Source organism: Lissotriton helveticus, chromosome 2_1, assembly GCF_964261635.1.
Source record: "Lissotriton helveticus chromosome 2_1, aLisHel1.1, whole genome shotgun sequence".
NCBI classification, from domain to species: Eukaryota; Metazoa; Chordata; class Amphibia; order Caudata; family Salamandridae; genus Lissotriton; species Lissotriton helveticus.
In genome coordinates this window covers 1,000,431,824-1,000,457,157 of record NC_136059.1, presented here as the reverse complement: position 1 = coordinate 1,000,457,157, position 25,334 = coordinate 1,000,431,824, and the positions used below count along the sequence as shown (strand labels likewise).

The window sequence follows — 25,334 nt, the reverse complement described above, 5'->3', positions numbered from 1 at the left end:
GTAACTTTCTGGAATGTTCTGGTTAGCGGACGTTTTTTTAAGCAGTGGCAGAATTTTAGCCTGCTTCCATCTAGATGGCATGTGTCCAGATTCTAGTGAAGTGTTGTAAATGTTATTATCCACCGGATTCATTGCCTGTGCAATAGACACTAACAGTTTTGTAGAAAGAAAGTTGTGATGCTATATGAGACTAAAACATAAAGCATGGATTCCTTTCTTTTGTAAATCCTATGTGTAGTCTCCATTACTTATAAAATCAAATTCATTTGAAAAAATATAAAAATATACATCTCAATTAAACAAAAAGCCCAAAATGGAATTAGCAGGTCTTTCATAGAAAGGAGGCAGAGCAAATGGTTATATTCTGGAGAGCAGTAGGGGCAGGAGATATACTCTGTTTCGCCGGTGGAGTTTGCAGTGATTTTCCTACTCTGCGTTCCCCTTGGAACGTGGAGTTCTGGCAAAACTCCTTCAACCATCACATGGCAGAGTGTTTATCACGTGCGGCTCACCAGCGGTTAGTTGGGGAGCATGATTGAGAATTTACGTACCCAGAAGCGCTTTGCAGGCGCTGAACGCCTTCTGTCAAGATTTCTTAATGTGGGTGGTTGTGGCAGGCCGCAACCATTTACGCTGAGAAAGCTGCTGCTCAAGTAGAAAACCTACTCGTGCAGAAGAAAGAAGCATGTTGTCTGTCCCGTTCATGCTCATTTTACAGCACAGAACAAGCTCCTTGCACTAAATATCAGTGTGAGCAGCAATCTTGCAGCGTTTTTATGTAACTTCGTGAAATTCCTCAGGGCGAAACTCTGCGAGTTCGGCCTACCCCTAGAGAGCAGTTGACACTTGTGTACACTCACATGAACATGGTTATGAGCCAAAGGTAGTTACCTAGCTTAAGGAAAGTTTGGGCACCCAATTAGAAAGTAAAAGACACTACAGGTAGTCAAACATTCATCAAGGATAAGTGTTTAAGAAAATACCTACTAATCTGCTTCCATCTGAATAAACAAAGCTGATGTGAATATACATGAGTGTCAATGTTATGTTTGTGTATTAGTTGTGTTAGGTATAACTTATGTCCAAAAGAAAGTCACTTCATTGGCTTTACTGATGACAGAAACAAATTGATGGATGGATGTAGGAATAATAAGGCTTCAAATAAATCCTACTGCATGTTTTCAAACGTATTAGGGACATCCCTATTTAAATAAATCTAGGTGTTCGACAAGATAATTTCATACACTTAGATCCTTCTGCATATCTAACAGACGAGTGCCTCCTCATTAAGCTGAGCACACTCAGGTGATGAAACAGTCCTAAGTATAGATAGAACCAAATGATAAAGCATGCCCCAAATGTGGATCAACAATTTATGTCCAAATATGAACATATTCTATTATTGGGCTTGTCACACAGATAGTAACATGTGAATGTTTGGGATAGAGGTGGGTGGAACTCTACGGAGTTACTGACCGAGTTCCTGTGTAACTCGGTAGAATGGCGCAAAGTAAAGCTCAATGAGTTCAGCCCACCCTACTTAATTCTCTCTTTTGACTGAACTAAAGCTAATGACAATTAATAGCGATTTATATTGAGGTTCAAATTCTTACGTCTCAGCTGACAACAAAGATCCATCGGCCTGTTAGCATGGGGTCCCTGGTAATGAATAAGTGACAGGTCAAATCCTGTGCTCCAATAGTTGGTAGCAGAGGATGATTCTTGTCACGAGACAAGAACCATCGTAATAAGCCTTAGTTTATAAATGCCAAAGCCCGGAAGCTCAAACTTGAAGATAGGCATGGTGCTGTTTTGAAGGTGGTTGTAATGGTGAAGGTGTGAGTATCAATATGGCCATGCACTGTTACTGTCTTTGTTGAGATTTTGTCTTATCGTAGTGTTTGGGAATACGTGATGGGTAAGCGCTAGATGTTAAGCAGTTGAAGTGGTCGTTGGAATCACAGTAGTCTAAGATCCCTGGATATATAACTAAACAGTTGATATGGTGTTGATGTTTGTGTGCTACGTTTTGTGGTGCGGATTTGTGAAGTACCATTGAATTGCACAATTGATATAGGAACTATAACATTGATTTAATTGTACTAATATTGATTGGTGTTAGTGGAGCCTATTGTGCAAAGGGGAAGCTAAATCAGTTAGGGCGATATCCCGCTAGTCAAGATTTCATTTGTGCATGTGTGTGTAAGAGTAGGGAAGTCAGAAGGTGTTAAAACCGTATTACTGATTGTTTCTTGTATTGACTAAAATACTGTGATTTTTGTCAGTGGAGCAGACAACGTTATTTGTTTTTTACGCTTGTTTAGGGTTGTAGAAATTGTATACAAGAAATTGGAAGGGAGGGTAAACCGCTGCAAGGAGTGAGAAAATACGTTATAGTGTGCCACGCTAAGATTGGGCGGTTGCTATAATGTTGCAATTGGTTAAAGACGACACGGAGTGCCACGCTGGCACAGAACAACTGTTGTGAAAGTACCATGCAGAGATTAGTTAACGAGTCATTAAGCACCAAGTTGTAACCGGATTAGAGAAAGAGACTGACGGTTACGGAATGAGAACAGAATCAAAATATCGAAGTTGAAATGTATTATTGTGCATTTATTGTTCAATTATTGTAAAAATAAAATGTTTTAAAACCTTTAGAGATTTGATGATGGATGATGTAAGAGTCCCAGTTAGGGAAGGTGAAGAGGTACCACCAGAGGATACACCAGCTCATTATGTGTAGTATTACATACATGTCAATAGTGCACGATTATTGAAAATGAGGGTCCATTTAAATTTCCACAGTATGGTACATTTGATCTAAAGGTTATTGAACATTTAATGGAACATTTATAAGAGATGAAACAACCTCCTAGATCCACACAATATGAAGCATTAAATGCGTGGGAAAGAACTGCACATGCTAAAGAAAAGGAAAAATATCAGAATTCAGAAAAAAAAAGCTCTGTGAAATTACGCAGATGCACAATGGACGAAGGACTGCGAAGATGGAGAAAATGTATGATTGAGGTGTGAGAATCTACCCAGTTATAACAGCAGGAAAAGGTGAAAAAAACAACCGGAAGCAGGGAAATAAGGAAGAATCTGCGAAGAAAACAGACAATGATAGTGATTCAGGGGATGGCATTCTTAATGCTTTATTGTCTTCGCGTCCACCACCATATGTGGCCTCTAGAATAAATACTGATAAGGATTGGGCTTCTAGCGCTATAGTTGGTACAGCCCCTGTTGAACCGAATATAATTTAGAATGAGAGACCATTTGCAGCACTTCAAATTGCACCTACACCTGTTGAAGTGGCTCATACTGTCATAAATCCATGTATTACTGCTTTGATTGTGACTGTTTCAGTACCCCAAGTTGTAACACCACAAACATTGGCAATGCCAGTTGTGAATGCCCCAATAAATATTGTCCCAAATTTTGAGGCTGAAGGAGCTGTAGGAGGAGTAACTGCGGTTAATCTAAAAATTTCAGAATTCACAGATCGTTGCTTCGAAACCACATCAAAATGTTGAATCACTGATAGAAGGAAGGATTATTGTCTTTGCAACACCAGTTGCACAGGGATACAGGTCAATTTGAGGATGGGATTTCCCCCTGTGATTTGAAGAGACTTCAGAGACTAAGAGAATGGAACGACCAGAGAGACTACATGCAAGTCAAGAGAAGGCAAGACCTTTAGATTTGCCAGAGTTAAAGGTAGAATTATAAGAAATTATTAGGGGTTGTCTGGGCATTTTACAATTGGAACATTATCAGTAAAATTATCTGATATATTTGTGTAAAGAAATCACAGGGCGTGCAGCTGCCATACATGACCGATTAACTTAATTAGCAGAAACGTATTAAGTGGATCATTCAAAGTGAGTCCCATTACAAACAAGCTTTAGGGCACAATTAGATGATGAAGCTATTCTAACAATTCGATCTTCAAGGATGAGATTACACATTGCGGAATTAGTCAGATGCATCTGAAAATGGAGTGATTTTGAGAGATTAGAGAGCAAATAGGTAAAGCAGCATGACAAGAAAAAGAAACTGTCAGATCCATCAGAAGCTTCTATTGGGCCACCAACAGCACCTCCAAATGAAGATAAGGCATTTACTTTTCCATAAGGGAATTACCAAGTGGACGTTATGTGCATCTGCTATGTAGTAGAGGTGATCTTGCAACATTTACAAAACAAATCTCAGATTGACAGAGAATCCTCCACAGTGGTATATACAAGTTGACGAATTCATTAAGATTGCAAAGGTTTTGTGGAAAGATATGAATACCTTCTTTGACATTGTAGTGGCAGGTGATTTGGGGGCTGAATGTTGAATAGCTGTACAATGGCCACGTTTTGATCCAATAAGAGATGTGCATACTTGTGCACCCTCATCTGTGTTAATCACAAAGTATGATGAGGTGATTACATTTTCAAAAGTGAAAGTTCTAGCAAGAGCCACTGATTGGCTGAAAATCAATAGAACTACTCAAGAGACAAAAGAATCATTGCATGCTTATTATGAACGATTCTTACAGGTGTTTAAACAGCACAATGGACAAGAAAATCCTGATATTGGGAGTTTTGTGTCACAGTTTGTTCTTGGATTGTAACATGAGACCAGTATGCTCATACAGCAAAGTACTATTTGTTGGCAGATGAAACTTTTAGATTAGATCCTGAGGTATGCAAAATACTGTAAGGATGAGCAAGATATAAAGCCAAAAAAACTGAAAGCAAAATGTATGCTTGCACAGACAAATTTAGCTCAAAAAGGATTTTTGAAGCAGTCGTTTGGGGGAATTTAGGGCATTGGTTTTCAAGCTGGAGGTCAGGTTGCTCAGGGAACAGAGGTGTTCCGATTGACCAAAATTCTGGGATGGATATTGCAGCATTAAAGAAGTCAACTCTTTGTCATTATTGTAACACAATTGGGCATTAGAAGAGGGAGTGAAGATAGATCCAAATAGAGTTGGTGGTGAAGGGCAAATATAGGGAGTAAATCAAATGAAAATGCGGAATATTCCAATTCAAGTGCCTGCACAAAGAATACAAATGCCAGTAGAGCCACACGTTCATAAGATGGAGGTTCTGCAAGCTTCAATGGCTCCACAGAAGATGGGAAATCCTACATTTAATATGAATAATGTACCAAGAGCAAATCAAATTCAATTTCACAAGCAGAACCCATTTCAACAGTTCCCAATGCTGACAAATCTGTGTTTTGACTCTGGCAATTCCCAATGATGGTGCCTGAGGGGAGAGAAAGATCACGTACATTGCACTGTCTTAGAGGTAGACTAAAGTGGACCATTTGTAGAAGGAGATGTTAATGGCCACCAAGTGTAATTTCTCATTGGCACCGGAGCTACCCAATTCGCAGTTAGTACAGAGGAAGTCCCAGAACTACGCCTATTGGGAAAAAAGATCCAAGTTGTAGGGTTGTAGGTGTTACAAATAAACACAATACATCCTGTTTCAGAGAAAGTGCCTGTAAAAAAAGGTTCATTTGAAGAGAACCATCAATTTTTAATGTGTGAGTCTAGTCCTATAAATCTGTTCAGAATGGATCTTTTGTGCAAATTAAATTGAGCCTTTTGTTGAACACTGGATGGTTTTGAATCCAAAACACATGATGAAGATGTTGAATTTAAAATGGCATGACAAAGAACAGATGCGGGAATGTACCCGGTGAGAATAATTGAGGACTTGCTTCTTGATTTAAAAGATACAGTAAACCTGCAGGTATGGGACTTTACAGGAAAGGATGATAAAAGGTGTAGAACATGTCTGAATTTCAGTAAAGCAGAATGCAATTTTCCCAAAAAAACCTGACACCAGAGACAGTTGCCGGAAAAAGAGATTGAGAATATGCTAAAACAGGCAATTATAAAAACAATTGTTGGAAGTCTTTGACATTCCCCTGTTATGAGTTTATAAAAAGCAAATGGGAAGTACTAGATTGTACAGGATCATTGAAAGATAAATAACATAGTTGGTCCATGTTATCCCCTGGTACCGAATCCAGCAACAATACTTGTTCAGATTCCTTGCACTGCAGAATTGTTTACACATGTGGATCTCTGTTATCCCTTCTTCACTATTTGATTGCATGAGGACAGCCAGTACTTGTTCTCATTTGTGTTTGGAAATAGAGTTTTGGCATGGTGCTAAGTTACACAAGGGTATACAGAGAGTCCATCAATCTTAAATCAGATCTTGGAAAAGAATCCTGGGACTCTTCAGATACTGAGCAATTTTGTTCTCATACTGTACATTGATGACCAGATTGTGGCATCAAATACACGAGAAGCTTGCAAACAGGATACAATTACTCTACTGAATCATTGGGCTGAACATGGACAAAAGTATCCCCAAGCGAACTGCAATATTGATAAAAAGAAGTCCAATGTTTGGGACACAGAATTGAGAAGGGAACAAGAAATATGTCACAAGAGAAAGTGGAAATGATTCTGACAAATAATCCACCCAGAACACAGGTACTGAAGTTTTCCCTAGTGGCCAAGCTTTTACAGAGGTTGACATGCAAAGATGTGCCTTACCTGCTTCCATCGGACAACAAGAGCTTGAAAGTTTTCCCAGAGGTGAGAGAAGGTCTCTGTTGTGCCCCGGCACTAGAAACACCAGATTACAGAAAGACATTCACAATGTTTTGTAGTAAGAGGGAGGCCTGCACTCTCGCAGTGCTTAACCAGGTGCATGGAGATTCAAGAAGACCTGTGGCATACTTTTCGACTACTCTTGATCCTGTTACCACAGGAATGCCTGGCTGCCTTAAAGTGGTTGTGGCAGACGGTGTCAGTATTGAGAGATGTGAAAGCAAAGTGATGAAACGTCCTCTTACATTGATGTCTCCTCACTCGTCAGAGATTTTGCATACCCGAATAAACACTCAGTATTTAACAAACAGCAAGCTCACAAAGTACGAACAACAAACATTTGCAGCTGAGAATGTTGTGCTTAAAAGATGGTACATGCTCAATCAAGCAACCCTGTTACCCTCCCCTGAAAGTGAGTTTGATGGGATGAAGTTGAACATGATTGTCTAGATGTCACAGACTTATGCGCCAAGGCCAGACATAAAAGATTAACTCTTTGTGAGCCAGATAATGTAAAGTTTGTGGATGACTCATGCTTAAGAAATAATGAAGGAACTTTGAGAACAGCCTATGTAATTTTCATAGTCCAACAAGTGGCAGAAGCTTCATGACTTCAAGGTGTTACCTTTGCACAAGTGAATGAATTGATTGCCCTTATGAGTGCATGTTGCCTTTCAATGCAAATGAGAGTGACTATATTTACAGATAGTCAGGATGGCTTTGGTGTGGTCCATCATTTTGGACAGTTACAGTCACAAAGGGGTTTCATGACATCATCCGGAACTCCCATCCGAAATGGGGAGTTAGTAAAATAATTGTTGGATGCTTGCAGTTACCCCAGGCAGTTGGAGTGATAATGTGCACCATACATAGAACCGGCAACAATTATGTCACAGTTGGAATTTTTTTTTTTTTTTTTAACTTTATTTTTGTCGCAGACAGTTCCAGTATACAAACAGTTGCGCCGACAGTTCCATAAAAATAATGACATTCCGTCAAGCCACATGTAACTTTTCACACGGCCCATCAGCCCACATCCCGAAGGCCGGGCGGCGGTATGCGGGAGCATGCCAGAACTGGCGAAGAGCCTAGCAAAGCAACTGTACGGCAGGATATTCTGATCTGCCTTTATTTGTCTTTTATGCAGGTTACCCCCCAACTCCCCAATGGAAACCCCCCCCCTAACAAAACAAACCCCCGGCATCAATGAATAAGACATGTGTATGCAGTTCGTTCACCTCATTATGGCACTCCTAGTGGCAGATAAGACAGCAATGAATGACTAGATAGGAATGAAACCTTCCGGGATCAAAACATAACTTCTCCAATATATATCATGTACGTGCGTGAACGGCCAGGCACTCCCCCCAATTACTGCCCTCCCTCCCTCCCCCTCCCCTCCACCCTCACCCTCAGACCCTGTATCCTCAGGGGTGAACAACTCTGCACTCGTGCCATCTGAATCCTCGGCGGTCGCTCCCACCACTCGCATCATTCTCCACGCAAGCAGGTCGTCTTTTAGCTTTACATCTCTTTGCACGCTCTGCATGAATGTTTCTTCCGCTAGGGACCATTCCCCCACATCCCTAAGCCACTGCGATACCTCCGGGGCCCTCTGTCCCATCCATGTAATCACTACCCTTCTCCTCGCCAACACCAAAAGTAGTTGTAACATTTTGTAGGACAGATTACACTTCCTGGGCTTAGGGACCAAGGCTAGTAAACAATGGAGGGGGGTCAGCTCCATCCGGAGACCAGTAACTGTGCGAATGTGCTCCACCACTGACTGCCAGAAGGCTTTAACTAACGGGCAGTCCCACGCCAGGTGGAGGAAGGTCGCACCTGCCGCGCCACATCTAGGGCAATCATCCCGTTTGTCCGGGGAGATACGTCTCAAGTGAACCGGAGTCACATATGTACGATGCATAAAGTTAAAATGGGTCAATTTAAACCGTGCATTGCACGACACCTTTCGGGTGAGAGTGCCTATGCGTTTGCGCTGCTCCGGTTCCAGCACATTCCCCAGGTCAGTCTCCCAGGCCGCCTAGGCCGGAGGGACCGGTGTGGTGGAGTCCAGCCGCATGGCCGAGTAAAATAGGGTTATCAGCCTCCTGCCCCTACCACAGGAAAGGATAACATTGAGGGTATGGGACATCAGGGGCGTGTCAGGGAATTGAGTCCAAGTATCCCGTGCCAATGCTTGAAGGCCTCTATAGTGTAAGAATTGGCCCTCACCGAGTCCGAACGTCTCCGTTGCCCGCTCGACGGATAGAAACGTGTCATCTGGGTAAAGGTCAGCTAATATCTTGCATCCACCCGCTCTCCACTCTTGGAAGGGCATATGCGCCTCCATGGCCACTACGGGGGCCATGATCCATATCGGCAGCTCCCTGTGAAAGGGGGCTCTCCGTAAGACTTTTTCCACAAAACGCTGCCAAATTGCTGCGGTGTGGCGCACTATGTGAGGCAGATCTCCATCTGCACCCTTTCCGTGCAACAGGGCCATCTGCACCGTTCTCTCGTCCGCACTCCCCGCTAGGAGTCGCAGTTCCCAGTTGTCTGAGTCCGCGAACCACCTGGCCGCCGGCAACAGCTGAGCTGCATAGTAGTAAAGGTCAAACCTCGGCGCCTCCAACCCCCCCTCATCCCAGCTCCGGACAACCGTGTGCAAGGCAACTCTACTTCGCCTGCCCGCCCAGAGTAAGGACGTAAAGAGTGAGTTAAGGGTGCGGAATATCCGCGGGGGAAGTGGGCACAGCGAATTCTGCAACACATAAAGCATTCTCGGCAGCATCACCATTTTTGCCACCGCTAGACGTCCCATTAGGGAGAGAGGCAGCGTGTTCCAGAAAGACACCGACTGTTTCAAGGAGTTAACCACCCTATCCGCATTACGAGTCAGTAACTGTTCGTCCAACGACGCCACCTGGATCCCCAGATAGCGGAAGGCCTCCTGTTCCCTCCTCAGTCCAAGTTTTGGTAAGTCCCCACGCATGTGCATACCATATCCCGTTAGGGGGAATATCAGGGCCTTCTCTGCATTGATACGCAGGCCCGAGGCTGAACCAAAACGGTCCAGCAGCTGCAACAAAACCGGCAGCGCCTCCCGCGGAGACGTTAAATAAAACAGAGCATCGTCAGCATACAAGGACACCGTGTGTACATTACTCCCCACTTTGATCCCCCATTGAGTCATCGTGGTACGGACTTCAACCGCCAATGGCTCAATTGCCAGGGCGAACAGGAGCGGTGAGAGGGGACATCCCTGACGGGTGCCACTCTCCAACGCCCAGTCTTCGGAGCGTGCAGCCCCTAGTTTAACTCTGGCTCGAGGCGCCTGATACAATATCTGGATCCATCTGCAAAACACGGGCCCCAATCCCACCCGCTGAAGCACCTCTAGCAGGTACCCCCAACTAACTGTATCAAATGCTTTGGCTAAATCTATCGAAACCAGGACCTGGGGATCCTCCCTGCCGCGCACCTCATGCAGGATATGGTTTAATCGCCGCAGATTCATTGCGGTGCTGCGTCCGGGGATAAACCCGCACTGGTCCTGGTGAACCAACTGGGCCATGTGTGGTGCCAAGCGAGCGGCCAACAGTTTGGTCAGGATCTTCACATCTGTGTTGATCATCGTAATAGGGCGGAATGCCGCGGGGTCGTAAGCATCACCACCCGGTTTTAGAAGCATGCAGATCTCTCCTTGATACATTGTGGGCGGGAGAGATCCAACCTCCGGTGCCTTAAGAAAGACCTGGAGGAGGAGGGGGCCGAGGATGTCTCCAAACGCGTGGTAAAATTCGGAAGAAAACCCATCCCTTCCTGGGGACTTAGCCCTCGGGAGGTCAGCCATAGCCACCCGCACTTCATGAAGGGTCAAAGCCCCATCCAATTCTTCCGCTTCATCTCTCGAAAGGGTCGGAAGAGGCACTCCCTGGAGGTAAGGCTGATAGGCTGCCTCCGTGACCAGGGGGTCCGCCGCATATACTTGCTGCAGGTGGGTTCGGAGAACACAGAGTATATTGGATTCCGAATGCACCATAACCCCATCAGGGCCCCTCAGGGCAACTAGCCGAACTGGGGCCGTTTCTGTCTTCAAAATCCAGGCCAATAATCGGCCGGATTTATCCCCTTCCCTGTGGAGACGCTGTCTAAATTGCCCTAGTGTATATCTGTCGAGGCGCGTAAGTATATCGTGTACCCGTTCCTGGGTTTCTCGCTCCGACGCCAGTTCTGGTTTGCCAGGATTTGGTGAGGCCTGACGAGTCCGGAGGGTGTCCTCAGCTTCCCGCAGCTCGCGAGTCAGCTGTTGCCGGACCCCATAGGTGAGGGCCATGCATTCACCCCGCACCACTGCTTTCAGAGCGTCCCATTTTGTCGACAGGGGCACGTCATCCCCCTCCCAGTTCAGCTCAATGTAATTCGTGAGGGCTGTCTGCACATGGTCTCTACCCACTTGGTCCTGTAAAAGGTCCGTAGGCATCCGCCAGGTGCGGGGGCGGCAAGGTTGGTCGACCTCCTGTGTAGCGCACAATACCGGGGAGTGGTCAGATAGGAAGCGGGCCAGATACGTGACCTTTATTGAATACGACGCATCCATATTTGCAATTTGCAGCAAGGACCCTATCCAGCCTGCTATGGGTGTCGTGCGTAGGGGTGTAACAGGTGTACAGTTTCTGTAAGGGGTTACCCTGCCGCCACACATCTACTGCCCCCAAATTCGCCATGACCTCGCGTAGTCTCGCCGTCATGCGAGGTTTCGTTCCAGCTCGGGGAGGGTGCCTATCTAAGACGGGGTCTAAAACACAGTTAAAATCCCCAAACCATAGGAGAGGGTTATCCAAGTCCGACACCAAGACCTCCTGCATTTGTGAGTAGAAGGTCGCGTCATCCACATTAGGTGCATATGTATTAAGTAGTGTAAGGTCCCTGCCATTCAGCTTCACCCTCAACAGTAGGTACCTGCCCTCAATGTCCGCCTCCGCGTATTGTACCGCGAGGGGGACCCCGGGAGCCACCCAGATCAAGACCCCACGCGCATATGTAGAAAAGGAAGAGTGAAACACCTGACCCTGCCATTTTTTAGCCAGCTTTTGCGCACCCTCCTCATTCAGATGTGTTTCTTGCAAACATGCGACAGAAACGCCATGCCTCCGAAGGAAGGACAGGACCCTGTGTCTTTTGGTGCAAGTGCCTAACCCACGCACGTTCCAAGTTAGGAATTTGTATCCCATGGTTCCTGTGATCGCCCAGCCGGGCCATGTAATCTGCTGCCAACATACCGCCTCCTAAGGGCCTGAACAGTGATACACATGATGCCTGAAACAACTTCCTTCAACAACTCCCCCTCCTCCCCCCATCCCCCCAGTATCGCAACATTTGCAGAATACCCCCCCCCTCCACCACCCACGAGCAGGATAACGACAACAACCCAACATGTCAGCCTGCCCTTCCCCTGCTGGTGCCAGGACGTACACAGCCACCCCACACACCCCTCACAACACATCACACACCCTCACAACTATGAAACTGAACTCACCCCCCCCCCCCCAGCTCCCCGCACGACCCAATGCTCACATAGAGTACGTCCGGCTCCGTAACAACTGTATTCGACTAAGCAGGTCCAGAGCCGATAGTTGCATACCCACCTCCCGATTATTCACTAGTTCTTACAGAGCTAAAGGCCCCCTGTCCCACCCCGCAATGTGAAGTCTGGTGGTTCTGGACACAATGTCCTTCCGTGTCCATCAACACCCCCCCCTCCCCAGGAGCCACAGCAGCCAGCCAGAGACAAAGGATATACAGCTCCATATCACCTCATGGTGGACCTTTCACTTCCGGGGCCCCATCTCCACCAGTCTCAGGGACCACCAGGTCCGATGGCGCTGTGTCACGCTCCGCAGCTTGTATCGTGTCCGGGACCAGGGTTTCCACTGGTTCCAGCGGGCTCGCAGACCCTGACTCGGTCCCCAGCAGCAGAGGTTCCAGAAGCATGGCGCCATCCGCCCCAACCGTGACTCTAGGTTCCCCAGCGCTCTCCGACGTAGAGCGGCGTCTCTGTCTGTCCCGGTGCTTCCACTGTGGGCGCCTTCCCCACGTCTCCTTGGACCCACCACGTTCTCCTGGCAGAACGCCGTCTCCTCTAACTTCCAGCCATTCCCATACTTCCTCCGGGGATTCGAAGAAGTGTGCCCTGCCCTGAGTGAGCACCTTAAGTTTGGCGGGATACAGCAACATGTATTGTAATTGCATCGCACAAGCTTCTGCTTAACCCCCAGGAAGGATTTCCTCATCTCTTGAACTTGATGGGTATAGTCCGGGTATATTGAGATCCGATTGTTCTCAATGGCTAGGTCCGGCGTTTCCCTTGCCGCTCGTAGGATGCAATCTCTATCCCGATAGTTCAATATTTTGGCAATCAGGGCTCGCGGAGAGTCCCCCGGACGCGGCGGAGGGACCAGGGCTCGATGAGCTCGCTCGATAACAAACACCTCTGAGAGACCCTGTGGACACAGCTTCGTTCTGATCCATGTTTCCAGAAAACGTTCAGGATTACCAGCCTCCAGTCGCTCCGGGACCCCTAGGACTCTTATGTTGCTGCGACGCGCCCTCCCTTCCGCGTCCTCCGCTCGCTGCTCCAAGGCACTTGTCGCCGCCGTAAGGTGTGTGACCGTCTTTTTGAGGGAGGCTACCTCCCCCTGCAGCTGCTCAATGTTGGCCTCTGCATCCGTGACTTTGTCCGCCACCTTGCGGAGGTCCGTCCGCAGGAGGTTGACGTCGACGGAGACAGTCTCGATTTGCCTCTCCAGCGCTGAGTGGGAGCCCTGTATTGCCTTCAGCAACTCCGCCCGGGAGGGTTCGCCAGGATCCCCCGGCTCTTCCTCTTGGCCCGATTGGCGTGTAATCCTTTGGGACTGCTGCCTCTGTGTGTTGAACTGGGTGATTGTATTGACCTGCGACGCCCGAGACATCCTGTCTTTGCGCATCTCCAGGGTAAGCCCAATGGAGGGATAGCGTGCGTATGGTACTGCAGTAGACACCAACTCACTGTACTCCAGTCGGCAGACAGATCTGTGAGGTGCTCCACCAGCTCAGTCACCCACTGGCAGGCATGCGGGTCACCCTGCTCCGCCAGCACACCCGTTAAGGACAGATTCTAGGACCCCCCAGGCACAGTTGCGGGTCTTCGTGAGCCGAGTCGTGGTCCGGCAAAGAGAAAACCGGCACCCTCTGGGCGCCCCGATCCGCCAGAGACACCCACGGGTCCCAGTCGGGTAGATGCGAGGTTCCGCCACTTCGACCAGCCGGTCTCGACAGGCAGCGGGCCGCTCCACTACCAGGGACTGGCTCGTTCGGCCCTGCTACTTAGTCGATGGCTAGGCGGGGGGTCCAAATTGATGCCTCGTGCCCAGCACCGCATACATAGGCCCAGGGTCCTCCAGGAGCTAGTGTTGACTCTCGTGTCCCTCTCCTCCTCGCCTCAGGGAGCAGGTAGGCCCGGGAGACCAGGGCCGGCCCCGCATAATCGGCCGGGGGCAGTGTTCCAATTACTCACCACCGGCGCCCCACGGATTCACCACTCCGGGCCCTCGGCCCGCTCCAGCCGAAGGTCAGTATCAGTCTATGTCGGCCCAAGGCCCCTAAAATGCCGACGGACAATCCCAGTCTCTCCGGCCTGGAAGGCCGCGCCAAATATGGCAGCTCGATGGGGGAGGGGCACACCACGGACCCGGGCGCTCCCGCCGCTCCCCGGCTTCACCAAGGAAGCCCCCTCACCCGTTCAGGCGGCGATATGTCCCGGCAGGGATTCAAAGGGTCCGCACTCTGGTGTGCTCACGTGGACCTGAGGCCCCCTTCCCTGCTCACCGGAGCTTGTGGACAGGATCTCCTGAGTTGCGATTCTCCCCAAGGCGTCTCCGGGTCCGGCGCCGGCCCCTGTACCACGGTCCGCCACGTTGTCCCCTGGGGCAGGATCTCGATCCGGGAAGGCTCCTCCGATCTCCAAACCCCCCGCAGTCACTCAGGAGCTCCACAGGGTTCAGCCGCTCCCGTCCGCACAGGCCCAGACCACGGACTCACGTAGAAGTGGCGGCCGTGCTCGGGACACCGGCTCTGTTCCCCGGCAGAATCGCCACTCCTGTCAGCTGTATTTCGGCCAGGATGTTCCCCCCGTCACCAGCTATGCCTCCGGTCGTCAGGTATTGCAAATCAGAGCCCGGGCAGGATTATTTCTAGGATGTTTGGGTCCGCAAGACGGGAGCTGGTAGAGCTCACGTCCTGTCGGCCATGCTGCTTGGCCACGCCCCTCGTCACAGTTGGAAATTGATATGAAGAAAAAGTTGCCCGGTATTGTGCACTTGTGGGTTACCCAAGGACATCCGATGCAGCATATCTCAAGGATAATCCCTCAGCCCCACCTTCTTTGACACCTACATGACCCCCCTTGCAGATATCATCAGACCCCATGGTTTCAACATGATTTTCAAGGCAGACGGCACTCAACTCATCCTCTTGCTCATGCAGACAGCTCCCACACCAGAATCAATTTCTAGAATGCCATGGCCAACGTAGCTAACTGGATGAGAGAGCACTGCCTTAAACTCAACTCCGACAATAAAGAAGTACTGATCTTTGAGAAGAACACAGCAGGATGGGACCACAACTGGTTGCCAGCAGAACTCAGACAAACATCTACACCTACAGACCATGTATGCAATCTAGGTATCCCCTCGACATGGAACTGACCATGAAGTCAACACAGTCACCTCCTCCTGCTTCCACATCCTTTGCACACTCCATAGAATCTTCAGATGGATGCCAATCAACACCAAAAAGACCATCACTCTGGCCCTCGTCACCAGCCGCCTTGGCTACGACAACGCATTCTCTCCCCAATCTCCACCCAGCTCTTGAAAAGACTCCCAGCCACATAGAATGCTGCTGCCCGACTCATTCTGGACCAGCCTAAATTGACCCACATCCTCCCACCTCATAAATCTTTACAAGCTCCCCATCCAGAAGAGATGCCAGCTCAAGATCCTCACACAAGCCTACAAAGCTCTGCATGATCAAGGACTGGCCTACATCAACCAAAGACTGAACTTCCACCTACCCGCAAGACACCTGCACTCCTCCTCGATAACCTGTGCACACCCCGGCATCCATCGCAGTCACATCAGGGGTTACTCCTTATCCTACATCACCGCCAAGACCTGGAACGACCTACCCCTCCATTTTCAAGAGCACCCTTCCTGGCGAACATCAGAAAGAAACTTAAGACCTGGATCTTTGATGGGGATGTCACACCCACAGGGCCTAGATTCCCCTAGGGGTGATAGTGTTGCACAAAACAAATACTGATTGATTGACTGATTAATATGTTGTTGTCTGTAGCTGATACTTGGGAAGAGATTAAAATATTGCAAGAAGATGTTTCAGGAGCAGAACAACAAGGTTGGGTAAGACCAAATTGTGTTAAGGATGATAATGAGATTTGGAATTCAGCTGATGAAATACCAGTGTTGCCAATGTGTTGTTTTCCATGACACAACATTTTCATGGTCCTGCACATATAGGAAGGGATGTAATGGTCAGGTTGTTTAGACAAATTTCATTCAACCTTCGATTCAGAGTTCTAGAAGAATTGTATCACAAAAGTGTAACATGTCAGCAGATGAATGTAGGAAGGAGAACTAAGGTAACCATGAGTCATGTATGAAGATCAGGTGGACCATTCAATATAATGCAGTTGGACTTCATTGAGATGCCTATATGTAATGGGCTCAGATACGTCCTGGTTATAGTGTGCATTTTTTCTCAATGGGTGGAACCCTAACCATAACACTGAAATGACAGTCTCACTCTGGCTAAACTGCTGTTTTGTGAACTAATACCCAGGCAGATATTTCTGTTTTCTCTAAAGTCAGACTAAGGGACTAATTTTAATAATGAGGTCCTTAGAATGCTGTATGTGGAACAGACATTACACTGTAGCTATCGTCCTGAGGCTTCACGATTAGTGGAGCAAGTAAACCGAAGTCTGAACTCACAGCTGGGTGAGAATGCCTGCTGTTCCTGCAAATGCACTTTGGAACATTACAAATGACATGATACTTGATTACTGCAAAGGACTGGCTGGCGTGGTGCATTCTGTTTCTACCAGGTTAGAGCTGCCACTGCCAATCCACATCAGGAGAATCGCCCTGACCTTAAGCCCAGTGACGGGGTTTTGATGAAGAAACATGTGCGGAAGTCCAGTTTTGAGCGTGGGGAGAGGCCCCTATTAAGTCATTCTGACAAAAACACTGATGTCAAATGTGCTGGGATACCTAATTGGGTGCATGCATTGCTCACTCAGAGAGTAAGTTGTCCACATGAAGAAATAGTGTTCTTTGAGCCAAATCAGAATGCACATGTGACAGCATATGTACAAGTTCCTGAGATATTGCAGAGTGGTGTGGACGTACTCCCTGAAAAAACTGTTGTAGAATCAAAAACCCAGTTGAATCAACCAGATGAAGGAGTGAGTGTGAAACAAGAAAGACTAATCTGGAGATTTGAATAATCAAGTGGTATAAGGTGATTGAGAGCAAGTGTGTCAATTTAATGTATACAGCCTACAATCATAAAATAAATAGAATCAAGTGGTAAAAGTGAAATAGAGATGGAACTACAGACACTATGGAGATCCAAAAGAACAAGAGTACCTTGTCGAAGTTATTCAGTACCTGAATTAATTTACTGTTCAAGAGATGTGCCAAATGGTTCAAATCAAAGTCCAAATGAATTCAGCTCTGAGTTGTTTAAGCCCCCACACTGATAAACAGCATTGATTAAAACAAAATATTTGCACTAGATATTGTAATTGAGAACTTGACAAACATTATGATTTGAACTCGAGACTGAAAAGCAACTTCAACACCAAGTGGTTAACTGTGTTAAAAGTCAAATAAGTAAAACAAAACATTGAAATGATTAAAAAGGAACAAATACAAACAATAACAAAGATTTAAGAAGAATTCCGTAGGCCCAAGGTTGCAATAGAAGAGTAGGGATAACATTTTGAAGAAGATGGAGTAAGGTCAGGGATGACTCAAAAAAATTATTGCTGAATGAACTAATTGCAAGTCAATTGTCAACCAGTTTGACTTTTTGCACATGTCAAAGTTAAGGCAGAGAATCGACTCAGCCTGCTGCTACATTCTATGAAAGGTCTGACTATAGACAAACGTGTTTCCTTAACAAAGCTAGATGCAGCATTATTGTAGTTGTCACTTTATTATTTATATTATTAGTAATAATAACACTGTTAGTGGGATTTATGTTTACACCAGAGATAGAGATACCTGTACCTACACCTACACACACAATAGATAAAACTAAATTTAAAGTTTTGGGCCTGATATAGATCTCGGCAACAGGTTACTCCGTCACAACGGTGACGGATATCCGTTCACCGAACTATTAATCCACTTATATCCTATGAGACTTATATTTCAGCGGAGGGATATTTGTTACAGTTGTGATGGAGTAACCGGTCCACCGAGCTCTAAATTAGGCCCTTTGTTTGTAGACTATTCAAAGAAGAGTTTTCAATAAATGTATATTTTAGATCAGATCAGGAACACACACACGCTTTAGATGCTAAAGATTGCTATGTCTGCACACACTTAACTTCTTCGGCTGCAGATGAGGTGACTTATCACCACATCCCACTATCATATGCAATCGCATGTTTTATACGGCTTATCTTATTTTATGTACAAGAACTTTTTGAATATTGTTTTTCTAACTATAACAGTTCCTCTTCAGAAAAGTATGAATTTACACCCACAAGCAAAAGACCAATGGCCAGATGTACAACGCTTTTTAGTGTGTGCAAATGAGTTTTAGAACCGTTTGCGCACGCTAAAAACCTTGGGCCCATGTACAAAACCTATTTTGCAACTCGCTAATCAGTTAGCAACTCGCAAAATAGGTTTTGCTTCTCGCTATTAGGAAGGGTCCTTCCCTTCCTAATAGCGACTCATGAGCCATGTTTGAATGTTTTGCAATTGCGGTCACAAAACACTTGCGAATTACCACCTACTTCAAATAGGTGGTAATGCAATCGCAAATGGAAAGGGGTCCCTGGGGAACCCCTACCCCTTTGCAAATGCATGTGAAAATATGTTTTAAGGTTAGGCAGTGGTTCCAGGGACCACTGCCTGCCCTTAAAAAATGAAAAGAAAACATTTCATTTTTATTTCTTTAAATGCATCCCGTTGTCCATTAAGGAAAACGGGCAGCAGTTGAAAAAAAATCTGCTTTACTTAAAAGCAGTTCCAGACATGGTGGTCTGCTGGGCCCAGCAGGCCATTTCCCTGGGAGGGCCAGCCATTCCCAATGGAGTCGCAAAAGCGAGTGCCTCATTAATATTAATGAGACTCACATTTTGCGACCCCATTGGGAATCGCAATCAGTGTCTCTGACACTGTTGTGCATAGCTAATTGTGACTCGCAATTTGTGACTCGCAATCTAGTGCAAATTGCGAGTCACAATTTACTAGGGTCGTACATCTGGCCCCAAGATACTGCATGGTATATAATTAGATCACCACTGTTATAGATACTGTTAACGAAAATGAAAACATTTAACTAGTCTGATAAGCCCATTAGAAATGACATACATTTTGACATTAGAGGAATTGAGAGCTCAGAGTTTTCATAGTAAAGAGAAAGATGACTTTTATAAGAACATTTTGAAGTAAGAAGAAGATAAATATAAAACGAAAATTATATCTCCAAAGTTGAAGTTAGACAATGGACAAAAAGTAAAACTATGGGTTTGCAAAAGAAGAAATCATTTTAGAAGAAGACACATTGGGATCACTAGTTGTGAACACACATTTGAAGTTCTGGGAGGACCTGTCCAAATTCTTACAGGAGAAAAAGCAGCAATTCCTGGGGTTTACTTTGTTTGTGGACAAGACCCTTATTTTCATTTACCTGCTGATTGGGAGGGTATTTGCTTCTTAGTTTTGCTGTTTTCTAAAATGTACCTGCAAATAGTTTAGGTGCTTTAACCATGGTACACTTACAAGAAGTGTTTATGATCGAACACAATTAGCGAGAGATGCTTTTGGAGCAATCAGACAACCAGTATGACTAAGCCTAAATTATGAGACTATCAGAAAGCTGTCAACAGGAGTAGATACATTACCAACTAGTACTTTGGGTGCTTTATTGACTAATAACACTAAAGTACTGGCTGTTAGATGAATGGTTCACAAGATTGATCAGATTTAGATATATTGCTGGCAGAAAACGTTGGAGTTTGCGAGATGTTGAAAGCTGAGCATTGCTTTTAATATATACCAGATGAGAGTAAAAATATAGAAGAATTTGCAAAGAAAATTTCTGACCTGAAAGCTAAACCAGAGTCATAAAAACTGCTAGTGAATTGTAAAATGTATATAATGGAGTTTCTGCTATTAGTGACTGGTTTGCAACAGTTGGAGGAGGACCTTTTGGAGTCATTTTGAAACCTGTACTTATTATAGGTGTTTGTTTGATAACTTGATCCATTTTATATTAAATATTTAGATGTTGCCTAAAGAGAAGAATGAATAACAAAAAAAACAGAGACATTAGAAGAGAATTAAAAAAGGAAGAGGAAAAGAATAGAGAATTGAAGAAATTGAGGGAACTTGAAAAAGATAGAAGTGAAGAAGAAGGCTCAACAGAGAGTGAAAGTGCACTTTCAAGATTCATTTGTGAAGAAATTGTGATGATTTTCAACCATCAGAGTGGGGAAACTGCTAACGTGAGTATTATTATTTGCAAAATGCTTCAATAAAAATGCGGTGTGCGGACTTTACGTTTACAAATTAAGTATGCTCAATGCAACAATTGTAGTGAACAACTATACTTCAAATCAAATCAAATAAGCTTTATTCGGTTTTTTGAATTCAAACCATAAAAGCAACAGAGAAAATTACATACATACAAAAATAACTCAGCAGTTCATTGTAAAGTTAAAGAAAAGAAAAGCTAACTATTTAAAACAAACTAAAATATTTTAACTAATCGACTGTTCAAAATAATAACCCAAAATACACAAAGCCCCCCTTTTTCATCTGATATTATAATTTGGTGCTCGGGGGCCAGGATAAAAGTCATGCAGGTCCCAGATACAGATGGGACCGTCTCCAACTGTGGGCTGGGTAGATCGTAAATAGGTGGCAATGTTCCTGTATTTAAATTTAATTAGTATCAGGTCCCCCGGAATGTCCTTGGGCAGCAAACCTAGCCACTCCACCCTCCTGACCCTCAAGATCCCGCCATCTAGGGCAGGTGGTAACGGTCTATTGTTTTTGAGCCAGAAGATGGCTTTATTCAGTAGGTCCTGGTGTGATTCACGTTTGCCTGGACTGAGTGCAGGGACCCCAGAGAGAACGGTGACATACGGGGCGGCTTCGGGGGGTAGATCAATTCGAAGCCTTCTTTCTCGAACTCTGTGAGGGGTATGTCCGGGATTAAATGTAGCGTTACGGCCACTTGGAATGCATGTTGTCATGTGGGAATCAGAAGTTTGAGATTTCCTGGGAGCAGTGTTCATCGGCTTTCCATGGGAGTTAATGACAGTGGAACATGTAGGTGTAATAGTATTTTCAGTTGGTGGATTGGACCTTGTTACAATTTTTTCAATCCTGATCAGCCTGTCCCCCAACTCATTAATTCTCGCGACCAACGGTGATAAAGCAGCGTTTAGCAATTGATAAATTTTGGCTAGTAGGGTTGATTCGAAGGGGGGTGCATAATCATTTGTTTGAGTCCCGGCCTTATCCGACACAAGTGAGGTTAGGTTGGGGGGGGATAATAATAAGGGACTACAGCACATTTGGTCGGTATTCGCTTGAGAGAGGAATGTTTCGGGGGATGAAGGTATATCCAGGGGCGTACAGATTATTTGACCAGTGTCTCTGCCCGCTATAGGGGGAGTTGGAGCATCTGGGACATACTTTGTGCCACACAGGGCATTTAGCTCTTCCCAGATGGACATATTAGTTTTGGGAGCAAAAACCCAGGAGACAACAGCAACAGGGTCAAAGTCAGTACAGATTACAAATGAAACGTCTCAGTACCTCCTCTGTTGATGACACCAAATGGGGTGGCCAGGCCCGTCCTCCTCTGGCCTCTGATGGCCACAGAGGGCCCGCCCTTTGCCCGGGCTTAGCCCCGGGCGCTGACCCGCGCGCGGTCCCGCGACGCGGGAGGAGTCCCCTTCTCTTATGCGCCTCCGTGCGCTGTGGCCTGACGCTGCACCCGGCGTCCCCGGGAAGAAGCAGGGGACGCTGGGAAATGTAGTTTTTCAGCCGCTCCTGCGGCGCTCAAAGCGGTAGTAAATACCGCGGGTCCCGTGCCTCTGGACCTCCGCGGTGGACAGCAGAAATCCCCGGCAGTGTGGTGAGACCCCCCGCTCCTCTGCAGGAGTCCCCTTCTCTTATGCGCCTCGGTGCGCTGTGGCCTGACGCTGCACCCGGCGTCCCCGGGAAGAAGCAGGGGACGCTGGGAAATGTAGTTTTTCAGCCGCTCCTGCGGCGCTCAAAGCGGTAGTAAATACCGCGGGTCCCGTGCCTCTGGACCTCCGCGGTGGACAGCAGCAATCCCCGGCAGTGTGGTGAGACTATACTTAAAACCTATAGACCTGCAATATAGTGATGAAGCAACTATTATTGTTAAACTGGCATGGCTGAATGAGTGAGGATTCAACATAAAGGCCCATTAATATTGAAATGCTTGTTTTTCACTTTAAACAACTTTTGTGCAGCATGTTTTTCTGCTCTTTGCTGAAGACGTTGCAATTTTGGAAGCTACTGTTTATCAGTTAATGAATAGATTTTTGTTGTATTAGGCAACTGAAGGTGAGGTTCCCTCTGTAAAGGATATAAACAATATGGAGGAAGAATCATGGGAAGAAGATTTGAAGAACAAGAAAGATTCTGCCGCAACATCCAGGGCCACATGGTTAAAGGGTGATTGCACTCTGGTGATAAGATGAGGTGTAGAACTGTTCCCAGGAGCATGATATAACATTATTGGTCACAATGAAGAATAAAGAATATTAATGTTGCAACATAGAAAACGTGTGTACATTATACTATTAAGAGTTCCATGTCGTCTATTTATATGTGATCTCTATGGTTAAGGAACTCCACAGTGACCTAATGTTTTATAAGTAGTTAGATGATTGGTCTCTAAAATTCTTCAAACTTTATCCAAATAATTTTTGCTTGTTTAATAAGTACATTCCTTAGAATTGTGCAAATTATGAAATTCTGTAGACACTGTATACACTAAAATTCTAGAAATAAATCTGAGTATACCCCATAGTCACTGAGTACACTGTAATCCATAGCATGTGCTTCTTCGCTCCTTGGTACAGTCTTTCTAGGCATACTTCCATATGGCTGTCCCATTAGTACCTTGTTTGAAAAAAAAGAACATTTAAAATTCAATTGAACAAAGAAATACATCTATTAAATGCATTTAAATGTTTACTTGAGTAAAATTCTGCATAAACAATAATTAAAAAATGTAATGACTACCCACAATAAGAGTATATGGGGACTAAATTGAGCAAAAACCATAATCATGAAAAACAGAATAACAAAATCATAAAATGGGTCTTTATGATAAAAATTACTATAACTGCTATTTATTGGTGAAGACTTAATCAAACATAGAACAAGGTAATAATGCACAAATAACTTAACAGAATTGGAGGCTAAAATATAGCCATATAGCCCGCCATAGCGGCCTATACCAGCTATTAAAGGCCGGCTCCAGCGTTAAAGGCCCAAGCCGAAGGTGAGGGACTTTAACAAGGGACCAGGACTTTAATAGCCAGTATAGCCCTGCTACGAAGGGCTATAAGGCTATTAGAACATTCTGCCACTAGAGGGCAGAATGTTCTTGCAAATAAAACAAAGGCCTCTCGAAGCTTGAGGGGATTTAAATCCCCTCGAGCTCAAAGAGGCATTTGTAAAACATTGGAATGTTTGTCTGCTGGCCTATACCAGCCCGTAGAAGCATGGAGCATTCAATTGTCTACAAAGGAGCTCCCAACATTCCAATGTTCTAATTCTCATTACAAATGTCACTATTTCACCCAGAACCAATACTCCATCAGGAATTACACCAGCCACAATGACAAGTGTCTCCAGATTCAGAATTATCAGCCCTCAAAACTCCTGATCCATTAATTCTAGCCCTGAAGACACCTGATATGTTTGCTCTGCTACAAGGATGTGGCAGCCGCACTGTGGGGAGAGTAGAAAAACCTCCACCAGACAGGCTGACACCTGCTATAGACCCCTAAACTGCACCTCCATCACTCCTGCACCCCACTTGATCTCCTCTTGACACTTTCCACCTGCCCCGAGCAAGTGAAAAATGAAGCAGTTTTCGCCTTCCAATGTGGAAATAACTCACGTAAAACGACCTGGTATTTCCACATCTGTGCAGTTATTCCTCATTCTGGGGAGAAAACTTATTATTGCTGGAATTTGGTGCAGAGACACGACCCTGAATCGGAGACTCCCCACCCCTCTTTCCCAGTATCCCTGCACCTAATTCCAACAATCACAAATGAGGGTCTATGTCTGGGGGCTAATAGCACAGATTGTAACATTTGAATTCATCCCAACTAGGGGTGGGTGGAGTTTCGTTAGTAGGTAGAATTGAGCACATCTCACTGCTTGTGCTGATTTTTATCGCCAGGAGTCTGTTCCGTGCTGTAAAATTAGCACAACATGGCACGCCAAAGGTGTCTTATTAACAGAAGAAACCAAAACAACATTATAACATAAAAAAACGTTTTTTCAGTAAGAATACATATGACAGAGTTGGTTATAGTTACTCTCTAGTTATGGAACCGTACAACTAAGTTTATTTTCTGATGTTTATAAGAAGGGGGGTTAAAATAGGATGGTCAATAAAGTTGTATTTTCCATTTGAACTTCAATAGGAAAGTTAGCTGTCTTATACACCGAAAACCACTGAATGAAACGTCACAAAGCTTAGACTCAAGCCTTTTCTTTGGAGTAAATCTGTTCAAAAAAGTTTGAGATACCTGTGTAACAGTAAGGTTTAAAGCAGGCTTTTGAAGGTTAATATAGGTATATCTCCTAGCATGAAGTGCAAGAGATTTGTGGCTCTATGGAGGATGCGAGAAAATTGGCAGCATGATTTATGATTAGTTGGCAACCATTTAAACTTTAAGTTGCGATGGCAATTATACTTTTGCAGGCGCTGAAGCCTCCACCCAGATAAAAAGTGATCATGGGGGGCCTTTTGGGCCATGCATTCTTCCTGAGACCAGAGAGGATGCCAGGATTGGAACTCTAGGTTGCTGGCCGTATACTTTATTGGATACGACAATCCCTTGCATAGCGAACCAGAAAAAGTCACTAAATTAACCTTTGTTTAGTCCAGAGTAGCTTGGCACAAAAAGCAGTCCGGCTTAATTTAAAGACAATGTGCAAAGTATTGATGCAGCAAACAGGCAGTAATAAAGTGAAAACACAACGCAAGAAAAATCCCAAACCAATTTAGAAAAATAGGGTACATTTTAATTAATTATTTGATACTAAAACAACAAAATTCAATAAGTAGAATTAGTTATGAATTTTTAAAGTTTAAGGGGCAAAAT

At 45.3% G+C, this 25,334-nt stretch overlaps 1 protein-coding gene across 1 annotated transcript in view; it reads right to left on the bottom strand.

Annotated features, from left to right (window-relative positions):
• Positions 1–25,334, bottom strand: part of LOC144820192 (transmembrane channel-like protein 2-A) — a 583,588-nt gene that overhangs the window by 281,577 nt on the left and 276,677 nt on the right. Inside the window, exon 6 of the mRNA XM_078677803.1 lies at positions 23,008–23,106. Within this exon, the coding sequence (XP_078533929.1) occupies positions 23,008–23,106 (99 nt within the window). The remainder of the gene's footprint in view (positions 1–23,007; positions 23,107–25,334) is intronic.